At 33.8% G+C, this 16,874-nt stretch overlaps 3 protein-coding genes across 4 annotated transcripts; 1 reads left to right on the top strand and 2 right to left on the bottom strand.

The window, feature by feature from the left end:
- Window positions 1-1,158: 1,158 nt before the first annotated feature.
- LOC105232355 (uncharacterized) lies at window positions 1,159-2,796 on the bottom strand. Of its 2 annotated transcripts, none has more exons than XM_011214015.4 (2): window positions 2,332-2,796; window positions 1,159-2,244 (listed from the first exon to the last, which is right to left on the bottom strand). In XM_011214015.4, exon 2 carries the CDS (start codon window positions 2,192-2,194, stop codon window positions 1,658-1,660), a length of 537 nt encoding a protein of 178 aa, XP_011212317.1. In that variant the 5' UTR covers window positions 2,195-2,244; window positions 2,332-2,796; the 3' UTR covers window positions 1,159-1,657. The 2 variants fall into 2 exon arrangements, with proteins under 2 accessions (XP_011212317.1, XP_011212316.1); XM_011214014.4 differs by having other exon boundaries at window positions 1,159-2,218; window positions 2,291-2,792.
- Window positions 2,797-6,785: 3,989 nt separating this feature from the next.
- On the top strand, window positions 6,786-8,002 carry LOC125775634 (uncharacterized). The gene is made up of 4 exons (XM_049446274.1): window positions 6,786-6,934; window positions 6,995-7,133; window positions 7,193-7,337; window positions 7,406-8,002. The coding sequence occupies exons 1-4, from the start codon at window positions 6,917-6,919 to the stop codon at window positions 7,833-7,835; spliced, it is 732 nt and encodes a 243-aa protein (XP_049302231.1). The 5' UTR covers window positions 6,786-6,916; the 3' UTR covers window positions 7,836-8,002.
- An 877-nt stretch (window positions 8,003-8,879) lies between these two features.
- Window positions 8,880-10,554, bottom strand: LOC105232356 (uncharacterized). Its single transcript, XM_011214017.4, has 4 exons — window positions 9,948-10,554; window positions 9,749-9,887; window positions 9,545-9,689; window positions 8,880-9,476 (listed from the first exon to the last, which is right to left on the bottom strand). The coding sequence occupies exons 1-4, from the start codon at window positions 10,005-10,007 to the stop codon at window positions 9,047-9,049; spliced, it is 774 nt and encodes a 257-aa protein (XP_011212319.2). The 5' UTR covers window positions 10,008-10,554; the 3' UTR covers window positions 8,880-9,046.
- Between the last annotated feature and the right edge of the window lie 6,320 nt (window positions 10,555-16,874).

The following is a 16,874-nucleotide window of genomic DNA, read 5'->3' on the forward strand; positions in this document are numbered from 1 at the left end:
CAGTTCTGTCAATTAAGAAATACATTTTATTTATAATTCAAAATTAAAACAAAGATTATATGACAGACTTTCACATATATCACCCTTTTCACTATCGTCTGAATCAATTTGTATGGCTTTCTCCATACATTTCAAAATATCTTTAATTAATTCGATACTCGTCATACTCCATTTTCTAAAATATTTATATTATATTATGTATATCTGTATACATATTTGCAAATTACTTGCCAAAAGATGAAATTAAATTTTTTAAATATATTCAAAATATTAATTTCAAAAAAATATACTCAAATGCAACTATGTACTACGAAAGAAAGAACACGAATGCCGAAAAACGTCGCAGCGAACTGCTACGAATGAGAACACAAAGCGAGTTGCTGAACACTGGAAACTCGGCGCGATTCTCCTCTCCTCGTCGCCCCCTCGCCTATAAACCAAGAGTTGCCGAGACAAAAGTTGCTGCGTGTAATAAGCCACTATATTGCAACATTTTTGCGTCGAATATGATGCCTTGCTATACTGCCGCAGTGATTAGCGGCCTTTACACGGTCAGATATGTGTGACAACATGGCTTGATGTACAAGTTTGACGTTTTCGTTCACACGGTCATGCATGTGTGTGAACTTCATTTTCGTTCAGCTGTTAACGAGTAAACATGGCACGCGCATTAGTGGCAGCTCTTCTGATTGAAGAAATTTTAGGAATGGAGGAAGAGGAAGAAATTGCAAAAAGTGGCAAGAAAAAACGAATTTTGGGGCAAGATTGGCGTAAGAAAAGACCAACACGCTCGCATACAAATTTGTTAAAAGAACTGGAAATATCTTGCCCAAAGCATTACAAATGAATGAAATGAAATGAATTAATTTTACATTTTAAATTGTCCAAGCTAGCGTTACCATGCGTTCATGCGCGACACCATTACTCTTCACTGTCTTTTTTCGACTGAAAAAATGCACTGCGTGCATCATGCAGCCCTTCACACGATCACACTTGTGTGACACACCAGCAGAAATATTAAACAAGTTTAAAAACTTTGAACATGCGTGACAAGCATGTTTTTTTTTCCCTTTACACGGTCAAACTTGGTGTGATGTCACACATGTTGTCACGCATATCTGATCGTGTAAAGGCCGCTATTGAGACTCGAACATCCCCTACTCCTTAAGTAAACGCATTTAAATACATTTGCAAAAACCGTTAAGACACTGAATCGCGCTTAAAAGTACCGCATACACAGTTTTGTACTATAAATTAAATTAAATGTACACAAACCTTCTCAATCATCTTCAATATGCACAATTTCATATATTTAATAGAGAAATAAAGCATTTTAACAAAGCAATAAGAAAAAATAAACACTTAGTAACAGTTTTGTATACATATGTAAGTCCAGCAGAGCTATTTCAAAGTTATTATTGTATTATTTGTAAGTATGAATGGTATCCTTCTTTATAAGTTAAAATTAAATCATGATAACATAAATATTTCAGATTTGTGGAAATAAAATACAAATTGCGAAATATTTAATATACAAAACAGAATATTAAAAATAGAAAAAAAAAAACATAGTATACCCCCTTCCGCCTAGTCATTATGACCATTAGAAACAACGCACAGCACAATTTGGTGCCACGCTACAACCACAAACATACAACTAATATAGACTTGTCTTTTTCATGATGCGCAAAAATTCATCCTGATTCACCACACCATCATGATCCAAATCAGCTTCATCAATCATTTCACGCAACTCCTCATCGGTCAGCGTTTCGCCCAATTCGCGTGCAACGCGTTTTAGATTTTTAAAGGAAATCGAGCCAGTATCGTCGTCATCGAACAGGCGAAATGCTTTCAATATTTCCTCCTTAGTGTCCTTCTCAGCCATTTTCATGGTCATTAGTTGTAGGAAGTCGTTGAATGATATGCGTCCAGTGCCATCTTTATCGATTTCGGCAATCATTCGTTTGATTTCCTCTTTCTTCGGTTCAAAACCGAGCGCTCGAATTGCAACCTTTAGCTCCTTGACCTCTATAAAACCGGTGCACTCCGTATCGAATAGATCGAAAGCCTCCTTAATGTCGGCTTTTTGTGCTTCGGAAAGCTCAAATTTGGGGCCGGATTTTTTACGCTGCATTGTAGATGGATGCTGGCGCTTACCCGGCAAAGTAGCGTTCGACGGACTGTGATCCATTCTCAAGTATTTGATTTCTTTCAACTGGATTTAAAATGAAATATAACAAGCTGAGCAAATATTTTTCGTTAATAAATTTATTATTAATAGTTTTACCACTTTTCTTGCAGGACTTTAATCTGCAAATGAAAACTCACACTCTCGCGTTGGCTATTTTGGTGGTAATTGATTTGTTTAAAAATTATAAACAACAACGACGCGTTGCTGTGACCACAACAGTGCCGTGACCGTGGTCACCAACGCCCTTACTGTAGGACTCGGTTCACCCAGGGACGTGTGCACGTATTGGATCCTGCTATGCTATTGACAGCAAATTTCTGGTTATTTCGATGTCAACAAATTTCTTTTGAAAAATCGAAGCAAGCGAAGTGCGTTCTACGTATTTCACAAAATTAAATTCACAAGGTAGTAGCAAGGAGTAAAACAGGTGGGTGATTCGTTGTTCTTGTATACACAATTTCCAATTTTAGTAAGATTCATTCAACCACCCCCTCCATATGTGTGTTCAATATCCTTTTAATTGCCTTTTACCAAAGGTGGTGTTTTATTTATTTTTATTGGTATTTCACGGTCAAACAGCTGGCCGTTCGCGGGTAAAGCCAACATTGCCATATTGTGTTAAAGATATTTCATTGCATGTTTTGAGGTTAGTTATTGTACAAAGAATTTTCAAATGTTTATTAACATATGTCTATGAATGGGTTTTAAATGATTTATTCTAATTGCAATTTTACTTTTTTGCTTTTTGATAAGTTTTATGTTACGAGTTTTTAATATAAATATGCGGTATATCAAAGAGACGTTCACTTATCCTGATTCTCGTCTGCGATAGTCCTCTAACAAAATCAAACGAACGAATAATTTGCTATCATTTGCAAAATGATGAAAAAAAATCATCTGAGCTTGTTCACAAATTTGCGAATTTTGGAATGAACGAAAGGCAAAAATAAACTTTTAATTTTTTATACAATTTTTTTTAAATAAATCTTTAGCGCTTTAACAATTGAGAATATAACGGGTGATTTTTTTGAGGTTAGGATTTTCATGCATTAGTATTTGACAGATCACGTGAGATTTCAGACATGGTGTCAAAGAGAAAGATGCTCAGTATGCTTTGACATTTCATCATGAATAGACTTACTAACGAGCAACGCTTGCAAATCATTGAATTTTATTACCAAAATCAGTGTTCGGTTCGAAATGTGTTTCGCGCTTTACGTCCGACAAATTTTGTTCAGCGATGAGGCTCATTTCTGGTTGAATGGCTACGTAAATAAGCAAAATTGCCGCATTTGGGGTGAAGAGCAACCAGAAGCCGTTCAAGAACTGCCCATGCATCCCGAAAAATGCACTGTTTGGTGTGGTTTGTACGCTGGTGGAATCATTGGACCGTATTTTTTCAAAGATGCTGTTGGACGCAACGTTACGGTGAATGGCGATCGCTATCGTTCGATGCTAACAAACTTTTTGTTGCCAAAAATGGAAGAACTGAACTTGGTTGACATGTGGTTTCAACAAGATGGCGCTACATGCCACACAGCTCGCGATTCTATGGCCATTTTGAGGGAAAACTTCGGACAACAATTCATCTCAAGAAATGGACCCGTAAGTTGGCCACCAAGATCATGCGATTTAACGCCTTTAGACTATTTTACTATACTATACTATACGTCAAGTCTAAAGTCTACAGAAATAAGCCAGCAACTATTCCAGCTTTGGAAGACAACATTTCCGAAGAAATTCGGGCTATTCCGGCCGAAATGCTCGAAAAAGTTGCCCAAAATTGGACTTTCCGAATGGACCACCTAAGACGCAGCCGCGGTCAACTTTTAAATGAAATTATCTTCAAAAAGTAAATGTCATGAACCAATCTAACGTTTCAAATAAAGAACCGATGAGATTTTGCAAATTTTATGCGTTTTTTTTTTTTAAAAAAGTTATCAAGCTCTTAAAAAATCACCCTTTAATACCTACAGGTAGATCACAGATGGCAAGAGGGAAATGTAGCACAGGTTTTGACGGCTAGAATTTTGTTACTTTCATTCAGAAATTGTATATTTTCTCAACAGCATGCGGAAGCAGTTATTTCAAATTTTTTTAAATGTATTGTGTAATTGTCGTCCCTAAATAAAAGCTGCAACGGCTAATCACCTTCCAAAATTTTTTTTTACCATATTGTTACGAATTTACTCCTTGCTAGCAGACAGCCGCGGCGCCAGACGCAGCAATTGCGGCGCCAGATGACTACAACAAGACAAATGCTATTCCGTATACCTACAGCTATTGTTCATAATAAGGGATGCATATAGCAATACAAATACAACTTAATACTACTTTTGTAACAATGTGTAGATCTTGTTCGGCGCATACCCAAATAAACGCTGCGGCAACGCTGAGCGGTTGAAAAACTTCATTGGACAGTGTGTTAGGACCACGGTAGAGGAGGAGAGAGAAAGTATCAGCTAATGTTATGTAAACAAAGGCACAGCTGAGAGGTGCCACTGTAGAAACGTCAAGTGTACTCCGGGGTTGAGTTTCTATTGGAATCCAAGATGGCCGACTTTTTACCAAAAAATGGTTGCATTGTGTTATTTTCTTAAAATGTATAGAAAAGTTGTCCCAAAAATATTGGTTATATATAAAACTTTAATATATTTTCAAAAGAAAATTGTTTTATTTGAATATATATTCTCAAAGATGAGAACAATATGAGCAAATACATGAAAAATTGAGTTTTTTATTTATGCCTTTTTTTAACAATAAATGTTCACCACAGAAAAATGTTACCAACAAATAAGCAACCATGCCGAATAGTGGGGTCTAGATTATGCTCATTCACAGCCATATTTATATTTTTGCCATCATAACGAAGGTTTTTGCAAGACAATTTGTTTAAGTTTATTTCGTGGTTAAATCCTTTACGATGGTTTATTTAGTTATTTCAATCTGGTAAGTAAGCTAAAATTAAACTTTATTTTAAAAGATTTACCATGTATTTTTTAATTTTGTTTATAGAATCAGCAAAGGAGCTGGTGTAGAACGCTAGTCCCAATCCAATGAGCTTTGTGCTTGAGGGTGGAAGCAACTTTTTGAAGAGCAAATACTACGGTGAGCACATTCGGATGTTGCGTAACCTATTGTAAATTGCGCTTAGAATCCCGATACTGCTGGTCAGGTTTATCAGGCTGTTGGGTAGGTTTTGAGCAAAATTGAATTTACATACTTTCTAATAGCTAAACACCCACCTTGTAGACCAAAGCGTTACCAGTTGAGCGAATTGATTGACTGGTTTCATCGTGTTATGCGCAAAGATGAAAAATGGTGGGTATACCGTCATTAAGACATGTGTTGTGATCCTACCTTCTTATTGAAAGCCAAGTTCACGAATGTATTACCGATGTCGTTCCCTCCAACATACCGTAGTTGAAGAATTTTGGTGTACAATCCATGGAAGAGCAAGTACCATGAGAATTATGACCATATCGTGCTGCGCAATATTATGATGCCGAATTGGAGAGTGGGGGGAACCAGCTCCACCAAAACCAATTGAACATCGGGATGAAGTACGCAAATAATAAACATCACTCATCAAATGAAAGTTGGCAGCGTTGGTGACTAAGCAGCGATTTGAAAAAGAAACATTTGCATCTACGCGAATTACAATTCGTCTTTACATCTAGTGAATTATGGTCGATTATGAATGGTGTGGAAGTTGATATTTAAACTTTAAAAAACAAATAAATGTAATTTGGCTAATAATGAGCCGCTATTAAAAGTTAAGGAATTTGAGTTGTATTTTTAAATGGGCCAAACAAGTTATTATCGATTTGAATAACTTCAAACGGAATATATTTCGAACAATCATTTATTTTTTTAAATACTAATATATTTCGAACAATCATTTATTTTTTTAAATACTATGCCGGTATCGCTACTGAACATGGCAAAATAGTGTTGCGTGAGCTAATTTAAACTACTTTTTACTACTATATAGATATTGAAAATTCAAAAAATAATTTCTTTAAGAATCCTTTTTATTTAAAAACTTAGCTTAGAACTAAAAAATAGTGTGGTAAATCTGTTAGGATAATCAAACACTCTATTTGGGAATGAGTAGGATTCCTGATCGCCGGCGTATAGCTAAATTCTGACATTTAAAACGTGTACGTAGTTTGTGATTACAAAAATTTATAATTAAAATATAGAAAACATGGCTATTATAATTATCTCTTGATTTATCTTACAATAAAACAATGTGTTTTGCTGTTCAGACGAATTGTTATGGTACGTAATATCAAATTTTTCACAATACTTATCTCTTATGGTCCACTCATTATCAAATATAATTTCCATTTTGTCCATGAATAAGCTAACTAAAACGCTTAAAAATATATAGCATATTTATCTATATCATGAAGGTATAATTAATTTTTGTGATAACAGCTAAAAACTTTACTCTATAACAAAAATTGAAAATAGTATTTATAAATGTACAAATATAGTACTATAAATTTATATTTTAATATTATAGCATTTTCGCTTTCTGCAACCCGTTTTAATCTCTCGCCACCCTTATTCACCAGAGGTGGCCATGATGTTTTTATTGTGAAAGAACACTTGAGGGGTAGGTTAAGGACTTTGAATGGCTCTTTTTCTATGGTGAATGGGACTTTCCCTACCGCTATACCATTGTAAGAACGTAAAGTTAGCTGCAGAAAACAAATGCTTCTAAAAATGGATGTAAGTATTATAAATAAATTGTTTAGGTTTATATTTTATTTAATTTTGCACTACTTTTAGAATTATAATAGAATAATAAGAATGATAGAAATGGTAAAAGTCAACCCTTGTCTCTATGATAAAAGAGACGAAGATTATAAGGACTTTAAACACAAAGAGCGGGTTTGGAAGGAAATTGCCAAGCAAGTAAATCTTTCAGGTAAAATAGTCGAAAATATATGTATTAAGTAGCTAATGAAATATTTTTGTTTTTTTTAGCAAGCGAGTGTAGGACAAAATGGAAGAGTCTGCGCGACAAATATAGAAGGAAGAAACTTTCCGAAGATCAAGCGTCTGGATCAGGAAACACTTGGATATATATGGAGAGTTTAGAGTTTTTGTCGGATCTATTGGATCCTATCAGGTATGACGAAACGTCGTTTATAGACATATGTGAACAAATAATGAAACATGTACATTTTTAATTTTCAGTACAAACACTAACACATCAGAAGAGTTAGTAGATGATCAGATATTCCCCACTAAAATCAGTAACGCTAAAATGGACACATCAGAAGTGTTAGTAGATGATCAGATATTCCGCACTAAAAACACTAACGCTAAAGAGGACACATCAGAACTGTTAGTAGATGATGAGATATTCCGCACCACACCAAAACCAAACCACCAAAAACATTGCAAAGATGATCTCTTCAATGATGTGCTGAAAGCAATGAAGAGGAAATATGAAGGACCACAATTCTCAAACAATCACAAATATGAACATTTCTTCGGTATGCTTGGGAACAAATTGGATAAACTAACAGAAAGTGAAGTTGATGAAGTGGAAATTGAAATTTTAAACTTGGTTACCCGAAAACTTAATGCATCCAGAAAAAGCTCGAGGGGTACTCATCGATGAAATCATATGAATATTTCAACTTCATTCATTTTCTGTTAGTTTTGCCAATTTTTGTTCGTACTACATTATAGCTAGGATAATAAAACATTATATTTTAAATTTAAGTTACTTTAAGACAAAAATATCTAAAAGAGAATAAATCATTTTCTTATTGATATTTATTTAAATATACATGTTTGTATTTATCAAGAATTTAAATATTCAGAAAGTGAATTTCTAAAACTTAAAACTGTTTGATTCAATGTAATGTAATTTAGCAGTTAGTAAATCATCTCACTTACACTCATCATATTGTTACAAAAGTAGTATTAAGTTGTATTTGTATTGCTATATGCATCCCTTATTATGAACAATAGCTGTAGGTATATGGAATAGCATTTGTCTTGTTGTAGACATCTGGCGCCGCAGCTGTCTGCTTGTCGAAGCAATAGACATCTGGCGCCGCAATTGCTGCGTCTGGCGCCGCGGCTGTCTGCTTGTCTAAACAATAGTTGCGTCTGGCGCAGTATAGCATTATGTTCTTATAATTTCCAGACGCAATATTCTAGAAGGACACGTCGGCATCAGCGAGGAGTGCGTGGCTATATAAGCCGTGGCAGCGCCAACGTAATCAACCAGTGTTAAGAGTAAACTGCTATAGTGTAGACGAGTTGTAAAATAAAGAGATTTTGTTGAAGTGAATTAAACGGCTTTTGGTTTTATTTGTCAATCCAGAGATACGAACCTAGTAAAGTAAAACTAGCAAGCGCCCAGTAAAGTAAAACTAGCGGCGCCAGATGTCTATTGTTTCGACAAGCAGACAGCCGCGGCGCCAGATGTCTACAACAAGGCAAATGCTATTCCATATACCTACAGCTATTGTTCATAATAAGGGATGCATATAGCAATACAAATACAACTTAATACTACTTTTGTAACAATATGATGAGTGTAAGTGAGATGATTTACTAACTGCTAAATTACATTACATTGAATCAAACAGTTTTAAGTTTTAGAAATTCACTTTCTGAATATTTAAATTCTTGATAAATACAAACATGTATATTTAAATAAATATCAATAAGAAAATGATTTATTCTCTTTTAGATATTTTTGTCTTAAAGTAACTTAAATTTAAAATATAATGTTTTATTATCCTAGCTATAATGTAGTACGAACAAAAATTGGCAAAACTAACAGAAAATGAATGAAGTTGAAATATTCATATGATTTCATCGATGAGTACCCCTCGAGCTTTTTCTGGATGCATTAAGTTTTCGGGTAACCAAGTTTAAAATTTCAATTTCCACTTCATCAACTTCACTTTCTGTTAGTTTATCCAATTTGTTCCCAAGCATACCGAAGAAATGTTCATATTTGTGATTGTTTGAGAATTGTGGTCCTTCATATTTCCTCTTCATTGCTTTCAGCACATCATTGAAGAGATCATCTTTGCAATGTTTTTGGTGGTTTGGTTTTGGTGTGGTGCGGAATATCTCATCATCTACTAACAGTTCTGATGTGTCCTCTTTAGCGTTAGTGTTTTTAGTGCGGAATATCTGATCATCTACTAACACTTCTGATGTGTCCATTTTAGCGTTACTGATTTTAGTGGGGAATATCTGATCATCTACTAACTCTTCTGATGTGTTAGTGTTTGTACTGAAAATTAAAAATGTACATGTTTCATTATTTGTTCACATATGTCTATAAACGACGTTTCGTCATACCTGATAGGATCCAATATATCCGACAAAAACTCTAAACTCTCCATATACATCCAAGTGTTTCCTGATCCAGACGGTTGATCTTCGGAAAGTTTCTTCCTTCTATATTTGTCGCGCAGATTCTTCCATTTTGTCCTACACGCGCTTACTAAAAAAAACAAAAATATTTTATTAGCTACTTAATACATATATTTTTGACTATTTTACCTGAAAGATTTACTTGCTTGGCAATTTCCTTCCAAACCCGCTCTTTGTGTTTAAAGTCCTTATAATCATCGTATCTTTTATCATAGAGACAAGGGTTGGCTTTTACCATTTCTATCATTCTTATTACTCTATTATAATTCTAAAAGTAGTGCAAAATTAGATGAAATATAAACCTAAACAATTTATTTATAATACTTACATCCATTTTTAGAAGCATTTGTTTTCTGCAGCTAACTTTACGTCTTAACAATGGTTTCATCGTATAGAGGAGTAGGGAATAGGGATGGCAAACTCGATTCCGATTCTACTCGAGAATCGAGTTTTCTCGTAAAATACTCGAGTTTTCGGAATCGATCTTCAGTAGTCGGAGTCGATTAAGAATCGATTCTTGACATTCGACTTTACTATTAATTAAGTGACCAGTTTCAAGTTATAAGCTTAGTATCCAGCTCTCAAGAATTGTAAAAACTTCATATAAAAAAACGCTTAAGAAACGGTCAAGAAACTTTCCTACCATAAATTTACTGAAGCGGGTAGAGTACCAATTGAATTAAGGCAATTTATTAATCGGCCGATAGAAGATAGAGGTAGTACACCAGATCCATTACTTGTTTGGAAAAGTATCGAAAATGAGTATCCTCACGTATCGAGGATTGCAAGAAAATACTTATCAATTGTTGCGACTTCAACACCTTGTGAACGTTTATTTTCGCATACTGGGCTAACTGCGAATCAAATTCGCAGCCGGTTAACGCCAGATCACTTAAATATGCTTCTGTTTTTAAGATCTGTCCCCGAAAATGTATGGTTTTCTTAAACTGACAATTAGCTTATTGTTCTTTTACTTATTTTAAATTTATTTAAAAACTTATTTTATTAAACTTCTTTAAACAACTTGAATTATTTAAAAAAAAAATTAAATGAAATGTAATGTTCCCTGTACCTTATTTTTAAACAAAACAATATAATTGTTTTTAACTATTTTTGTGTTTTATTTAATCGATTTGAAATATCCATTCAATTTATGCCTTGTGATTTATTAAATAAGTTTTTGTCCTTTTAATTTAAAATCGATTAGAATCGAACGAATCGATTTTTGCCCCCGGATAATCGATTCTTAGAATCGAAAAATATAGAAAAATAGTCAGAATCGAGAATCGATTCTGTAACCAATTTTGCCATCCCTACTAGGGAAAGTCCCATTCACCATAGAAAAAGAGCCATTCACAGTCCTTAAGCTACCCCTCAAGTGTTCTTTCACAATAAAAACATCATGGCCACCTCTGGTGAATAAGGGTGGCGAGAGGTTAAAACGGGTTGCAGAAAGCGAAAATGCTATAATATTAAATTATAAATTTATAGTACTATATTTGTACATTTATAAATACTATTTTCAATTTTTGTTATAGAGAAAGTTTTTAGCTGTTATCACAAAATTTAATTATACCTTCATGATATAGATAAATATGCTATACATTTTTAAGCGTTTTAGTTAACTTATTCATGGACAAAATGGAAATTATATTTGATAATGAGTGGACCATAAGAGATAAGTATTGTGAAAAATTTGATATTACGTACCATAACAATTCGTCTGAACAGTAAAACACATTTTTTTATTGTAAGATAAATCAAGAGATAATTATAATAGCCATGTTTTCTATATTTTAATTATAAATTTTTGTAATCACAAACTACGTACACGTTTTAAATGTCAGAATTTAGCTATACGCCGGCGATCAGGAATCCTACTCATTCCCAAATGGAGTGTTTGATTATCCTAACAGATTTACCACACTATTTTTTAGTTCTAAGCTAAGTTTTTAAATAAAAAGGATTCTTAAAGAAATTATTTTTTGAATTTTCAATATCTATATAGTAGTAAAAAGTAGTTTAAATTAGCTCACGCAACACTATTTTGCCATGCTCAGTAGCGATACCGGTATAGTATTTAAAAAAATAAATGATTGTTCGAAATATATTAGTATTTAAAAAAATAAATGATTGTTCGAAATACAGTGGTGGCCATAACATATGCAACTAATACATTATTTTAGAAAAAGTATATATATCATACCATTAAACTTTGCAGACTGTTGATTGAACATGAAATTATTATAATTTGGTATTTTTACTTTTAATTAACGTTTTTAAACCAAAAAATTTCATTCCTAAAAAAATAATAAAAATTCCATTTCGATTTCAACTCTAAAATTACGTGGACAAAACATATGCAACTTTTTGGAAACAATGGTAAAAAGTAAGATTTACCAATATTTTGTTTGCAAATCTATTGTTTTCTATTACTTCGGCATATCTTCTCGGCATTGAGGCAATTAAATTATCTATGGTTTTTATTGGAATCGATTGCCAAGCTTCTTGGAGTGTATTAAAAAGTTCATCAACATTTTAAGGTTATTCCTCTCTATTCGCCTGTTATCCAGCTTCCACAAGTTCTCAATGGGGTAGAGATCTGCGGTCTGTGGTGGCGATTCTATAACATCAACGTTGTTTGCTTCCAACCAAGACTTGACATATTTGGCCGTGTGCTTTGGGTCATTGTCTTGTTGGAAGACCCAACGCAATGGCATTTCCCACGCAGATAGGGCGGGTAACATGACAATATGACACTATCCAAAATACATTTATAGTCATATTGATCCATAATCCCATTAATCTTGTATAATGGGTCAACTCCGTTACCAGAAAAGCAGCAACACATCGTTACGTAGCCTACACCATGCTTAACTGTTTTCTTACGATAACGTGGAGCATATCTTTTATTTACTAGACTTCGCATATAAAACGTTCCATCACTGCCTATTAAGTAAAAATTTTACTCATCACTGAATAGAACGGTTTTCCAATTATTAATTGGCCTTAGATGCTTTTTAGCGAATTTCAAACGCTTGGATTTATGTTTTACCGAAATCATCGATTTGTATGCGGCACGACAACCTCTTAGTGAGGCTTTTAAAAGACGCATACGCACATTTTTTGTGGATAGTTGCAAATCTAAACCTTTAATGATTTGTGATGGGACTATTTCAGGACTTTTTTGGATAGTTGTACCATTAAATTGTCTGTCATTTGGGTCGTCTTGCGTGCGCTCCCGCCTTGGTGAATAGCAGATACTGCTTTTGTTGCAACAAATTTTTTTATTATTCGCGAAATTGTGCTTTTGTGCACATCTAATTTTGTAGCAACGCATTTTTGTGCCATTCCTTTCTCAAAATTGGAAATAATTCTCTTCCGAAGTTCAATTCCAAAATTCCTTCTTGCCATTTTCAATGAAACTAAAATCGAGTTGATTTGCCCGAATTAACGCAAGATTTATTTATTAAAACTAATGACTCGGCGTAACTTTTAAGCTTAAAAGCTTTAAGCTTTAAAAGCAACAGAAAAATACCGATATAATGGTGTTACTTGAACTCATACTCTGAGTTGCATATGTTTTGTCCTCGTAATTTTAGAGTTGAAATTGAAATGGAATTTTTATTATTTTCTTATGAATGAAATTTTTTGGTTTAAAAACGTTAATTAAAAGTAAAAATACTAAATTATAATAATTTCATGTTTAATCAACAGTCTGCAAAGTTTAATGGTATGATATATATACTTTTTCTAAAATAATGTATTAGTTGCATATGTTATGGCCACCACTGTATATTCCGTTTGAAGTTATTCAAATCGATAATAACTTGTTTGGCCCATTTAAAAATACAACTCAAATTCCTTAACTTTTAATAGCGGCTCATTATTAGCCAAATTACATTTATTTGTTTTTTAAAGTTTAAATATCAACTTCCACACCATTCATAATCGACCATAATTCACTAGATGTAAAGACGAATTGTAATTCGCAAATTTTTCTTTTTCAAATCGCTGCTTAGTCACCAACGCTGCCAACTTTCATTTGATGAGTGATGTTTATTATTTGCGTACTTCATCCCGATGTTCAATTGGTTTTGGTGGAGCTGGTTCCCCCCACTCTCCAATTCGGCATCATAATATTGCGCAGCACGATATGGTCATAATTCTCATGGTACTTGCTCTTCCATGGATTGTACACTAAAATTCTTCAACTACGGTATGTTGGAGGGAACGACATCGGTAATACATTCGTGAACTTGGCTTTCAATAAGAAGGTAGGATCACAACACATGTCTTAATGACGGTATACCCACCATTTTTCATCTTTGCGCATAACACGATGAAACCAGTCAATCAATTCGCTCAACTGGTAACGCTTTGGTCTACAAGGTGGGTGTTTAGCTATTAGAAAGTATGTAAATTCAATTTTGCACAAAACCTACCCAACAGCCTGATAAACCTGACCAGCAGTATCGGGATTCTAAGCGCAATTTACAATAGGTTATGCAACATCCGAATGTGCTCACCGTAGTATTTGCTCTTCAAAAAGTTGCTGCCACCCTCAAGCACAAAGCTCATTGGATTGGGACTAGCGTTCTACACCAGCTCCTTTGCTGATTCTATAAAGAATTTAAAAAATACATGGTAAATCTTTTGATATAAAGTTTAATTTTAGCTTACCTAGCAATGCGATCTCTTACACGAGAACGCCATTGAATTTAAAATTTTGTCTCGAATTCACGGCCAACTAATTTGATAACTACATTTGACTATCTCTTAAATCATAAAATTGTAACAGCACCCATTACGCAGCAATATTAACGTGGCCATGTTTGGTTATTTCGTACTTTTATTGGAATAAAATCGCAGCCGATCTGATGTTTATCGTCCCATGAAAATTGTAAACACTTTTTATAGATTAAAATAACTAAATAAACCATCGCAAAGGATTTAACCATGAAATAAACTAAAACAAATTGTCTTTGCAAAAACCTTCGTTATGATGGCAAAAATGTAAATATGGCTGTGAATGAGCATAATCTAGACCCCACTATTCGGCATAGTTGCTTATTTGTTCGTAACATTTTTCTGTGGTGAACATTTATTGACTTACCACAGTTAAAAAGAGGCATAAATAAAAAACTTAATTTTTCATGTATTTGCTCATATTGTTCTCATCTTTGAGAATATATATTAAAATAAAACAATTTTCTTTTGAAAATATATTAAAGTTTTATATATAACCAATATTTTTGGGACAACTTTTCCATACATTTTAAGAAAATAACACAATGCAACCATTTTCCGGTAAAAAGTCGGCCATCTTGGATTCCAATAGAATCTCAACCCCGGAGTACACTTGACGTTTCTACAGTGGCACCTCTCAGCTGTGCCTTTGTTTACATAACTTCAGCTGATCCTTTCTCTACCCCTCCGCTACCGTGGTCCTAACACACTGTCAAATCAAGTTTTTGTCTTGTTGTAGACATCTGGCGCCGCGGCTGTCTGCTTGTCGAAGCATTAGACATCTGGCGCCGCAGCTGTCTACTACATAGCAATACAAATACAACTATATATTACTTTTGTAACAATATGATGATTATTGATTTACTCTACAGCAGTAAAGTTCACCTCAGAAAATTATGACGCACTATTGCTAATACAAACCGAAAATATGTATGAACACGAAATTGTATTTCCTATAATTTAATGAAATTGAAAAATATTAATTTAATAAGATTGTATCGATTTATGGGAATTTCGCGACATCATTGCTTCAGAGCGCATGTAAATTACTTTTGAAATGCAAATGGAAATTTTTTTTAATAAAACTGGAGTCGGACAGGGGAGTCGCTTGAAGCTTGTATGCGCGAATAAGGGGCGCAGAATCTTAAGGAAAAATAAATTTTATTACTAATAAGCCTATAATTGGTATAAATATAGTCATAAATTCATGAATAAGATATCTTGGGCAGCAAAAAAACTCTCTTTTCTTTGCTGGAGGTTCAGTGTGCATTCAAGAAATAGTGAGATGATATTTATTCCTAAAATCAAATAGCTTTTTTAATCGAAATGGGTCACTGAATGGTAAGGAAAATTATGGTAAAGGTCATTGTACTTCAGGTGTTAATGGCCAATTATTTACATACGTATGTATGTACATATGTGTATGTGGGTAATCAATCTCCATTGGTTTTATAGCGTGTAGCGTGAACACGACAGTTTGTGACAAACATGACAACAACACAAACAAGAATTCGCAACCACAATATGAGTGAAGTACACACGATCGGCGTAATCGGCTTAACGTAATTGAATAACAGTTTTCATGCAGATTGGTGACTTGTGTGCAAGAAGAAATTCTAAGAAACCTGTTATCAACAAGAAAGAAAGAAAGTATTTAGTAAATGTATGAAACAAGTATTGATTTTTGTAAATTTCGCAACAATTAATTAAAAAAAAATGTAAATGTTTTAAGGAAAAGTAAAATTAAAATGAAACGCACACGCAAAAGTCGAGTTTATTAAAACTTTTTTAAGTCTTTGTATTGTAAATCGTGACAAATTTTAATTTAGTATTGTTAAAGCATCGTTTAAATTAGCCTCCTTCAAAGATGCGTCAAACCACAAACCATATAATCGAAAAAACTTAAAAAACATGTTAGCATCAGTGCATGCGTGAGCCCGTCTCTATAAATTTCCAGTCAATAAATTATTTTTCTTATCGATTTAGAGTAAATCTAAATATGCAAACTGGGCGGATTAACGCAGAATGCGTCGATGAAAGTTAATTAGCACCAAATCACGATTTTCTACATACTTATGTGTCTGGCAATTAATCAATTATAGGGCACTTAAGCTGTTGACAGTTTTGCCGAAAACGAAACGACACCACAGGCCGTTTAAGAGAACAAAAGAATAAGTCAAAAATAAATAATTCCATTTTTTTTCTAGTTTTAACTATTATTTTATCTTTTGTCTGTGCAAACTTTTGAAAGAAGTTTGAGAAATTTGTCATCAGTAAACATATCTAGGAAGAATGGAAATTATCTCAATATGTGTTATATTTAGTAATCACGACTCCAATGTTAGACCTGAGTGTCCCTCTGCGAGAATACTGTTCTCGTAGCACTGGACTTATCAAAAGTTTTGAGGATATTGAACAAACAACGCTCTCTCCAGAACTGAAGAGGGAGACCATGCACTATCTGAGTGGCCGGTACTATTTTGAGGTCAACATACTAAATTAAGGA

The sequence above is a fragment of the Bactrocera dorsalis genome, chromosome 1 (assembly GCF_023373825.1).
Source record: "Bactrocera dorsalis isolate Fly_Bdor chromosome 1, ASM2337382v1, whole genome shotgun sequence".
Lineage (NCBI taxonomy): Eukaryota > Metazoa > Arthropoda > Insecta > Diptera > Tephritidae > Bactrocera > Bactrocera dorsalis.

Excerpts from the sequence above, each read along its gene's own strand:
- LOC105232355 (XM_011214015.4), bottom strand. The coding sequence starts at position 2,194 with ATGGATCACAGTCCGTCGAACGCTACTTTGCCGGGTAAGCGCCAGCAT.
- LOC125775634 (XM_049446274.1), top strand. Across the intron at positions 7,134-7,192 it reads CAAGCAAGTAAATCTTTCAG|CAAGCGAGTGTAGGACAAAA; the intron begins GTAAAATAGTCG and ends TGTTTTTTTTAG. Across the intron at positions 7,338-7,405 it reads GATCTATTGGATCCTATCAG|TACAAACACTAACACATCAG; the intron begins GTATGACGAAAC and ends TTTAATTTTCAG.
- LOC105232356 (XM_011214017.4), bottom strand. The coding sequence starts at position 10,007 with ATGAAACCATTGTTAAGACGTAAAGTTAGCTGCAGAAAACAAATGCTT. Across the intron at positions 9,690-9,748 it reads CAAGCAAGTAAATCTTTCAG|TAAGCGCGTGTAGGACAAAA; the intron begins GTAAAATAGTCA and ends TGTTTTTTTTAG. Across the intron at positions 9,477-9,544 it reads GATATATTGGATCCTATCAG|TACAAACACTAACACATCAG; the intron begins GTATGACGAAAC and ends TTTAATTTTCAG.